At 39.8% G+C, this 11,182-nt stretch overlaps 1 protein-coding gene across 1 annotated transcript in view; it reads right to left on the reverse strand.

Moving 5' to 3' along the window:
• Window positions 1-7,620: 7,620 nt before the first annotated feature.
• Window positions 7,621-11,182, reverse strand: part of LOC111870186 (charged multivesicular body protein 2b-B) — an 11,161-nt gene continuing 7,599 nt past the window's right edge. Inside the window, exons 4-5 of the mRNA XM_023862265.2 lie at window positions 9,113-9,293; window positions 7,621-8,581 (exon numbers count right to left, since the gene is read on the reverse strand). Of these exons, the coding sequence (XP_023718033.1) occupies window positions 8,367-8,581; window positions 9,113-9,293 (396 nt within the window). The 3' untranslated portion in view covers window positions 7,621-8,366. The remainder of the gene's footprint in view (window positions 8,582-9,112; window positions 9,294-11,182) is intronic.

Consider the following 11,182-nt stretch of genomic DNA (forward strand, 5'->3'; position numbering starts at 1 on the left):
TCGGAACGACAAGAGCAGACAGAGTGAAGAACGAAACAGTATGGGCTAAATGGATGTCGCTTTGTCAGTGATAAGAAACCTGAAAAGAAAACGGCTAAAATTGATTATAATGAAGGAATGTAGGAGACAAGATTACTGAAAGATGTGCTGTATTGCTGACCACCAGGAAGAAGACGGACCCCTACCCAGTATATATGTGCAAGATGAATGATAAGGCCTCTATGCAAGATCTAGGTTTAGACGCTGGAGACTGGGAGAGCAAATTGCTGTCGAAACCGAAGACTGCAAACCCATAAAGGGATAACGCCAAGAAGAAGAAGAAGAAGCATTATGCTTACTTGGTTATTTGATAAGTTTGTCAGTTAAACACTGAGAGATTGACATGATCTGTCAGCTAATTGGTTAACAGCAAAAGGAAATGCATCGACAGTAAGAAATGGTGAACTGGCAGGGATATGGGAGGAGGCGGTTGAGTTCTGATTCCCGCCAATGTCCAAACACGAGTTTGGAGGAACAAATGAAAGTAAGTAAGTAAGTAAAGCTATCCCTGTAACAGGCCATGAAGGCCCACAGGGTTGTGAGACGTTGAATGAAACCCATTCAAAATCTCGGGACGGAAGTCCTCGGCATACAGGAAGACAAGTTACCGTCGAGCCGATGCACTCTGTTCAGTACTGGCTGTCAGCAAGTTAGTAACATTCCTGAGAGTAGGACATGTGTCCTTGTTTCGCCGAGTGGGGTGGTAACCCCACGGGGTGGATCTGCCCTTCATAAGCAGTAACGGAGCTCTGACCCGAACCTTTATTATTTCAAGATGGCATTGTTCCCTCAGAGAGAGAACGCCCTTTCGGACTGCGATGATATAGTCGGATCCAGTGGACGCCACCTTCAACAAGTGGAATCCTTCCACACAGTCAAGAAGGGGTATACTTAAGCCCTATGAATACTGTAATTAAAATTCGTGTTTCGTTGATTTGGGCCACTGGATCTTAAAAGATTTGTAATATATGATGGTAAAAGTAAAGTAAAGCTATCCCTGTACCAGGCCGTGAAGGCCCATAGGGTTGTGAGACGTTGAGGGTCCCACATTATCTAGACAGTCGGCTCACATATGGCGGTAAGGTTGTCAGCCTTACGCGCCGGCCGCGCTTTACTCCCCAGGAAAATTATTTAATTAATTCCTGGTACTCATTTCTGTTAGAGGCTGAGTCGAACTCAGGGCCATAGTGCGGCTGGAAGGATTAGGTCAATTGAAAAAAATCCAGTGACCTCATCGCGACCTTCCGGCTTGTAGCATAGTGCCTCAACCAACTACGTTACCGCGTGCCCCATATGATGGTAAATGGCCTATATGAAAATGGCAACATTACCTATTTGCTTATATCGCTTAGCTTTATCGAATGCATGGGATATATATAATAACATTGAATGACCAGGCAAACAGTGAAAGAGGGATTAGGAAGGACGTGAAGAGAAGCGGTTGTGGTCTGTCTCAAAGACTATCCTAACGATGACTGAAGAACAACGTGGGAATCTCAGCCAAGACAGCCGGTCTCCATGTTGAGTGTGATGGGTCAGATGTGGGTCAGCAACAGTAGTCACCACTCCACAAAGTTCGATGACGTTAAGTGAAGGTAAAGTTTGCCACATGCTTACCGTACGATGGAGGCAAGTCGCCACACATTCTCATTGCCGAAATTAGACGAAGGTCAATAATCATCTCGTTCTGGACAATAACAGCCCCGCCCACCGCACAGAAGGCACCACGTACCCATATGAAAGGATCATAGAGTCCGACTACTTATACGGGGAATTTGTGTTCTTTTATTTCTCTCTTCATATTTTTCTTTGTTGATGATTAATTCCGGTTTTAAAATATTTTCTTTGTTCAAAGCAGAGAGGGTTACTGGGAACTGACCCACGGCCATCTAGTATATAGCTTGCCACTTCTGTAGCATCTATCACGGGCGTCATAGATTCTCCAGGAAATTGTTTCTGTTTCTGAACATACGAGTATGTTTTGGGCTAGAGCTGATGGCTTGAAGTATAAAATTTTTCAGAGTTAAAAAAAATCAACGATAAACTTCACAGTTGCTATTCATTGGTTCTCACGGAGTTGGGTTTGTGTTGCATGAGAGTCCTTACCTGAGAAATTCATGGAGGCTACACATAACACTGCTGGAATGAGTGTAATGGTTTAAAAACAGAGATCTACGCAGAATATGCAAGGGAGAAGACGAATGGAGAAAGCAAGGCGAAGGAAGAGAAACAGAACGAAAACATAATACACAAGGAGAAGAAATCGAGCTGAAAGGGAAAAGAGAGAAACGAAATTTGAATTATGGAGTAAAAAAAAAGCTAAGGAACAGATACAGAAAAATAGAGAAACTTTTTTTGACAAGTTTCCCAAAGTAGGGGCCGCGGTCTTCCAGGAGACCATAAATTTTTACTTCGGGGGCCGCCAAAACTGATAATGGGCTAATTATCACATATATAAACTAATAAGAAGAGGACACATTATATTACAAGCCTTCGATATAACGTAAAATGTAAGCCTACTTCATAATAAAAACTAAGGTTCATTAGTAATTATATCTTTAAATTTTTAAATCATATTTTAAACCATTTGGGGGGGTTGGAAGGCTCAAACAGTTTAATTCACATGAAGGGAGCTTCAGACTGAGAGCTGCTCCTTTAGACTAACGATAATACTGCATAGCTTGTATCCTGCGCATATACGCCCTGTATTTTCCATTTTACATAAAACCTCGTTCTTCACTGTCCGAACTATGTAAACACCCAGCAAACTATTCTTCGATGAAGGGGGTAAGTGTGGACGTACGTAAAACAAAATATGTTGCCAATGTCTTAATAATATAGAATATTGTATAGACGTGAAAATGGCATTAAAATGGATTTCAGGGAGTATGTTGCAAGGCTACGGCTTCGAATTAGGTCTGACTAAGCGCGTCCATATTAGCGGTATTATCAGAGCTCCATTGCCAGAATGTGAGCTGATCAGTTTATTATTATTATTATTATTATTATTATTTTATTATTATTCTTAGTGGGGTGAGACTGAGTCCACTTGGTACTGCGGCCAATGTTGGCATATTGTACCAGCCTCAGATGATAGATGATGATGGAGCAATTGGTAGAAAGATTGGCACGAGAAACCTAAGTACTCGGAGAAAACCTGCCCAGTGCCACTTTGTCTACCACAAATCCCACATGACGTGACCCGGGCTCAAACCCGGGCCGCCGCTGTAAGAAGCCAGCGACTAACCGCTTGAGCTATAGCATGGCACTGATCAGTTGGTTAGTTGCAACTTACGGAAACGACACGGGTTTCGTCTGCTCCGGAATTCCAATAATTTTGAAAAGTGAACTATTTGTTAAAGCCTCGGAGTGTACGTTCCTGCATAGCTGGTCCTAGACATTCTGACCCCCCTTGAAGGTGCTTACAATTTGTCTGCCCATGCAGCCCCCTGTGGGGCACTTTATGGTCTCCAAGTGTTGCTTCTTCGTGTCTTACATGGGGCGACCGGTTAATGGACCAGTTAAGGCTGTCTTCTTTTCATTATACGGTCTTAGCTCGGACACCAGTTCCATCGAAACGGAATACATTGGAATAACGAAAGATATACGAACCTCTTCTGTTAAAATTATAAAGTTTACTAAACTTTATAGTCTGGTCTTTCTTCCAAGCTATTATGTTTCTTCTCTGCTCAAAACGTTATATCTTAAAAAAGAATAAGAAATAACACAGTATACGTGCATCACAATACATTCGTCTTTGTGTGTTGGCAAAAATTAATTTGTTAGATAAGTTATCGTGTTGGGTGACCATACCGAATTTCATAAGGTTGAAATACTCGTAGTTCAAGAGTTAAAATATTCCGTAGCCTGTACTCCGCAAGTGAACTATACCTATCGAGCGCCAGCCGCTTGTCAGCGAAGTTAGTGCCAAATTTTGTGGATATAGGGTGTCGCGTGTTCAGCGAAACGGATCCCCATGGCCGTTATTGTCGGTTTAGTTCAAGAGTTAATAATGGGAAAATATAAATACTATCTTTGTGTCTGGCAACACTCATGAACTGATGTGCCTCAAACACGAATCTGCTTACCGCGTGTTAGTCTAGGTCAACTATAATAAATATATAATCTAAATTCGACATGAAGATTGAGAGCCAAAGGAGGCAACAGTAAGACTTAAGCGAGTCAAAATTAAACGGGCCTAACAGATTTCAGTATTGTTATATTCACAGTAGGTAAAGGTAAAACTGTGATAGAAGGCACGCGAAAGACTACGTCCTAGGTTTTCGGCCGCTACCCTCTTTTCCGTATGTGAAACGCTCCTCGAAATAGGGTACTTACAAAATACAAAATATACGTCAAAATAGTTTTAATTTGAAATGCGAGATTCGAGAACCGTTTTAAATATTATGCATTCCGAACTCATAGATAAAATATGTTCAAAATGTAAACGGTAAAGCTATTCCTGTAACAGCCTTTGGAAGCCCGTAGGGTTGTGAGACGTCGAGGCGCCCACATTTTCTAGACAATCGGCTCACAGATGGCGGTGAAGTTGTCAGCTTTACGCTAGTATTACGTCACAGACAGGCAGACACACACATATAACCTCCCCACAGGCATTTCTTTTTTTACTTTAAAAAGAACGTTCGAAGTGCGTAACTAATTGTGAAAAATAATTTTAATATCCTTATAGGCCTTTGGTGTACACACATACTTGCAGGGAGCACTTGCATGCGTGTGCAACCGCGCGCACACATAAAACTTTACAACGTGTATGGTGTACTGTGTTATGCGTTGTGTATTGTACCGTGAAATAAATACATTTTAGTGTAATGCCATGAGGAAAACAATAATATGCAATGGCTTTGTAGCGTAAGAATGAAGGATAGTGCTTATACATGATTACATGAAATGTGGAACACAGAAATCGAGATTTTTTGACGTTAAGAACGATACCACCACCACCACCAACAACGATGACGACGACTACTCTTGACGAATTTTGCTCATTCGTTGGATGTGAATCCTAAACAAACCACTGTCCCCAGATAAGACCGCCTATAGAGGAACTATTAAAACCAATTACCTCCTTGGAGCTGAGTCCTTCATGGAGTTAGTTATATTATCATAAATAATAATATGTTTTGCAGTTTCAAATTTGTCTCTAGCAACTGAGTTTGCAGTGCTTCGTTTTCGTTAAGTGGTAGATGTACCATATAACCCTATGCGTTCATACTAGTAATTAAATGAGGATTTATACTAATAAAAGTAAAAGTAAAAATTGTTTCAGTGCTCCAAAACCAAGTCGTCTTTAAGCTTCTCACTCATTATCCAACCCCAAGTCCATGCCCGGGTTCGATCCCAGGCAAAACCAAGGATTTCTGGACAAAGTGGCTCTGGGGCTGGCTTTTTCTTCGTACTTCGGTTTTCCCTAAGAATTCCCATTCCACCAATTATTGCATATTCATTTGTCGTCCTCTCATCCAACCATACACATTATTGAGACTGACAGCGTTGTTAAATAGGCAACTGGAAACAACATCCGTACTAATTTTTTCACAATTTAAGATGTTTCTGAAGTGGGAACTTTATATCTAGTCCTCCAATTGAGACCTAAATAAATTAAAATATTGGTAACAAAATTTACTCTGCAATTATTAGGCAAACGTAAACAACTTACATAACCCCCGTAACAGGACTCGCAAACTGTACGAAACCAATCACTGGCAAGACTGGCGTTGGGGGCAGCACTGTCTCAGTATTCGCGTGCTGCCATCTTTTCCGTGTGTATCAAACTATTACAATTGACCCAACATTTGTACTTTGGCCACGCCATAGCTCAAGCGGTTAGTCGCTGGCTTCCTTTGACGGCGGCCGTGGTTCGATCCCGGGTCTGGTCAAGTGGGATTTGTGGTGGACAAAGAGGCGCTGGGGCAGGTTTTCTCTGCGTACTTCGGTTTCCCCTGCCAATCTTCATTCCACCAATTGCTCCGCAATCACCCTCACCTATCATCTGGGGCTGGTACAACAGGCCAGAAGTGCAGCAGTACAAGGGACTTAGTCCCACCCCACTAGCAATAAAAAAAACATCGGTACTTTGACTCCAGCAAAGTTAGAATGATGGCAGATGGCAAGAAGTTGTAGATAATCCATGATTATGGAACTTCTTTAAATATGATGGCTCATTTAAATTTAAACATATAAGGTGACTCACCCATGAATCTAGTTAGGTTGATTAAAATGTGTTTAAACGAAACGTTTAGAAGTAAACACGGAGAAAATGCAGGGAAAAATCATAACATAAAGTTAGGAAACAGATGTTTTGAAAATGTGGCACAGTTCAGATATTTTGGAACAACGATAACAGATCAAAACCTGATTCAGGAAGAAATTAAGAGGAGATTGAACTCGGGTAATGCTTGCTATCATTCAGTCCAGAACCTTTTGTCTTCTCGTCTGCTGTCCAAAAACATACAAATTAGAATATACAAAACTATAATTTTGCCTGTGGTTCTGTATGGGTGTGAAACTTGGTCTCTGACATTAAGGGAAGAACATAGACTGAGGATGTTTGAGAACAGGGTGTTGAGGAGAATATTTGGACCGAAGAGAGATGAAGTGACAGGAGGTTGGAGAAAACTGCATAATGAGAAGCTTCATAACTTACTTTTCTCCAAGTATAATTAGAATGATCAAGTCAAGGAGGATGAGGTGGGCAGATCATGTGGCACGAATGGGGGGGGGACGAGAAATGCGTATAGGATATTGGTGGGAAAGCCAGAAGGAGAGAGACCACAGGGAAGACCAAGGCATAGGTGGGTGGACAATATTAGAATGAATCTTAGAGAGACAGGATGGGATGGTATGAATTGGATAGATCTGGCTCAGGACAGGGACCAGTGGAGGGCTCTTATGAACATGGTAATGAACCTTTGGGTTCCATAAAATTCTGGGAAATTCTTGAGTAGCTGCAGAATTGGCAACTCCTCCAGAAAGGCTCAGCTCCATGATTAAGTAAGTAAGTTGATTCACTAAATCTGATCACTTAACATCCCACATGAAGTCTTCGTTTCAGAGCCTAATTCCCTTCTTGCCATTATTCTGCAACTTCCAACTCAATTCAGTACCAGGCTCATATCCTGGGAGGCTGGCGTCCCGAATCGCGACTCTTCACTCTTCAACTAATACCTCTACTCGACTACTGGAGTCAAAGTCAAAGACAACTTGGCATCAGTCTACCAAAGGCAACCATGCTAGGATAGTAGTAGTAGTAGTTTGTGTTCACACAAACATAAACACAAATTCTCTTTTCCAGGAAGGTACCACTACTCAGATGCTTTACTATTTTAAGTTTTTGGCAAAATTAATGTGTCAGTATTCATACATAAAACTTGCAACAGTTCTTTGACAAAAATAATAAAGTTGTTTAAATCTCTGTGAATTGCTCACAATTTTGTACCATTTTAAATATTTTAATTTTGTTTTTTTATAACATACTGCTGTATACTGCCATTCTAAATCCTGACATAACAGGAAGTCCCTTGGAAGAGGATGTGTCTTCTGTAATGGTATATAACAACTATGCTTATTTATTATATTTTTATATGACCACATATTTTTACAGGAAACATACAGAATCTTCTGTTGTACTGGACTTCAGAAAGTTTACAGTTTATTTTTCATGACACCTTCAGGTTAAATGAAAATAAATTTAAAATCCAATTACACTGTATTCGATCAGTAAGAATGTTTCAAATTAGATTTTTCTTGCCAATTTATTTACCAAGTGATAACATTTTTTAGGGATTACTACATCTCTAGGTTCAAAGGAGATGCCTTCAAAAAGGACAAAACATAAATTACTCACAACTACAGAAGATAAAGGAACATAAATTTGTAGCAGATTAATCACTGATGCCCTAAGTCGAAACAAGTAGTTTAGTTTCCTACGCTGCATGGTTCTTTATAAAACACTCACGATCAACATTTCATTTATGCAACAAAATCCAAGGATATAACACTCCTATTTTAGACACTATAATTCACATTTCAAATTTCAAAACAGTGTTAACCCTTATCCCTCCAGTAATTCAGGAACCACAACACTAGAAATCTTGTTTAAATCGCCTGATTTGGTCCCTGTAGCAATTTTGAAAGTTTCTTTGTGTGTTCACTAACATAAATAAAAAGACTCTTCATATTTTTATAGGATGTAAACCATCCTTTCAAGAAAGGAGATGTAATGTTTTATTCAGTTTAAGGGTTACACATACCATTCACCTGGCTTCAGGGCATAACAACTGTAGAAACAGCTCACTGCAAAATTGGAGCTATGACCTCAGCTTTGCGAGCTGAGCTTCTATTTCTTCATCTGTTGGAAGCTGTGATTTAGAGCTCTCGCCAAGTTTTCCACGATGAGCGGCTGGTGCTGCAGCCATCTTGCCAGAAATCTCAATACCAATCTCATCCAGGACTTGTTGCACAACCTTATCACCCTCCTCTTCATCACCTGATTCCGTCAACATGTCGTCCAATGTATCATTTACTGTAACACACATTCACATAAATACTTTCCAGTCTTCTCTTAACTCTTCTCTTAACTGATTATTTTATAACGCTTCATAAATTGTTCGGTTATAGAATGTTGAAAGAGTATTGTGTGATAACTGAAAACGATTAAGTTGGAGCAGCTGTGTTCTCCTTTGAGGTTCTATCAAAACACTCAACACAAAAGACTAGGAGAAGCCACCATAATCAACAATCAGCTACTTTTTGTGGATGAGATGTGAATCTGGTTCCTCCTTGCTACAAATCAAAAGTACCAACACTGTGCCAACCTGTTCAGCATCACTACATAACATACAAACAACTTGATAACAAAGGAGATTTTCTGCAAGCATATAAAACATGGACAAGAGTCAACCCTCAATATATCTGCGCTATATAGTCTGAGATATCAATATTGTCATAAAAATTAATATCAACATAATGTCACGAATCAACCACTGTCACAAATTTTGGATAAACATTGATTATTTTGTGCCATGCAATCAGCTGATTTCAGAATCATACTTACTCATTTCATCAGTCATATCCAACTTCATGGATGCTTGGCCAAAGGCCCGCATGTCAGCTGCAACCTGCTCTGGCTTCATTATTTTGTTCATATCTGCCATTGTTTTGGAAGTAGCGTTCATTGCATTTGCTAGCTTCATGTTAGCACCCAGTACTTTATTGGACACACCAACACTCTGAACCTGTAATGATGATGACATTTTAGTAGATAACCTTTGTATGATTTAGTCTGCATTCAATAAGGTCCAGAGGCAGACTCTACTACTGCATGGTACTTCATAAAGTTTTAAAGTTCATAAAGTTTCAATTTTATCAAATCCATGGTCAAAATCTTGCATGAAATCAAGATGAATGCAGTTATTTCACACCCAAGGCCAGGACCTCACCCCTACAGTTCAACCTTGTTGTTCTGAGGTTTCATGTGAACAATTGCCCTCAACTTCTTCCACTAAGAAGCTGGACAGTATATGTTACTACTAGTTGTAAACACATTAGCTTTTTTGTCAAATATTGGTTGCCTATACTAAGTTATTTCAATAATAAACAAAACAAAGCAGAAAACCAAACTGGAAACAAACAAATGCATAGCAAATTAACTACCTGTTTAGTCCTATCACTTTTGAGGCATGCTGCTGCCTCCATATTGACTTCACCATCAATTCTGTCTGATGTTTCATCAGCCAAATTAAGAGTAAAGCATCCTTGTAGTTCCTTCACAATGCTGTCCAGCTTCCAGAAGTTCACTTCTTCAGTTTTGATAACATACTGACAGAGCGACTTGTCGCAAATGATAATGTTTCTGATTTATATTCATGAGGTGTTTCGTTCAAACCTCAGCTAGGATATCTATTATTCTGAGGATTTTTCACAAGAGTATCTTAACTCAGACCATGACTACTCCTGTCTACATGCTTTCCTAACTGATTATTCACTATCATCCAATCGTTTGATGCTTACAGCCTGACTTACTGACAGCATAAGTAAATAAATTACAAATAATAAATAAATAAATAATGTACTGAACACATGAATACTAGCAGTCAGCTGTAACACTCTGTATTCCTTCAAGTAGGTGTTCTCTTATTTCGGCAATTGTCAACTCAGCATTATTTCATTATTATTATCACATAAGTTTTAAAAGGTTTCTAGAACAGCAACAGGGTGCAAATCTTAACACTGCCTTCCACATTTTACTGCATTACAAACAACACAAGGATGCTGTGGTACTGAATCATATTCTAATTTTACAGAGTTAGGATTACAGTTAATGATCCTAATGTCTAGCCATTTTTGAATGTCTGCCTTCAGGATCTGTTGGGCATTCTTTCTTCTTTAACAGAGAAATATGGCACACAGCCTAATACAGTCATGTCAAGTTCTGGAAGAATGCCAAGGAATAACCTCTCATACATTTTACCATCCCTAACTTTCACTTCCTATGTGGAGAATGTGAACCTTTTCCCCTTGATTAAGGGAACAACCACGTGACAAACGTTTGTTTACTACATGTCTCATTTCATCTTTCGATACTTTCCCTGGCTGTGACCTGCATTCACCTACATTTTATCTAGATGGTAAATTAATTCCCCTCCTTTTTGGATTTTTTTTATTGTTAGTGGGGTGGGACTAAGTCCCTTGTACTTCGACCACTTCTGGCCTATTGTACCAGCCCCAGATGATAGGCGAGGGTAATTGTGGAGCAATTGGTGGAATGAAGATTGGCAGGGGAAACCGAAGTACTTGGAGAAAACCTGCCCCAGCGCCACTCTGTCCACCACAAATCCCACTTGACCAGACCCGGGACTGAACCCAGGCCACCGCGGTGGGAAGCCAGCGACTAACCGCTTGAGCTATGGCGCGGCCTTTGGATTTCTTAATTAGGCAGGTATTTCCACAATACATGTCAAAAAAGTTCAATGCTCACTGTTCTGCACCACTTGTTTTCGGTTTTCCTTTCATATCATTAGAAGAGGCTGACCAACCACAGTCTTGAAATTATTACACATTTACACAAAAATTGAGGAAGTAGTATATATATATATATATATATATATATATATATATATATATA

The sequence above is a fragment of the Cryptotermes secundus genome, unplaced genomic scaffold (assembly GCF_002891405.2).
Source record: "Cryptotermes secundus unplaced genomic scaffold, Csec_1.0 scaffold779, whole genome shotgun sequence".
NCBI lineage: Eukaryota > Metazoa > Arthropoda > Insecta > Blattodea > Kalotermitidae > Cryptotermes > Cryptotermes secundus.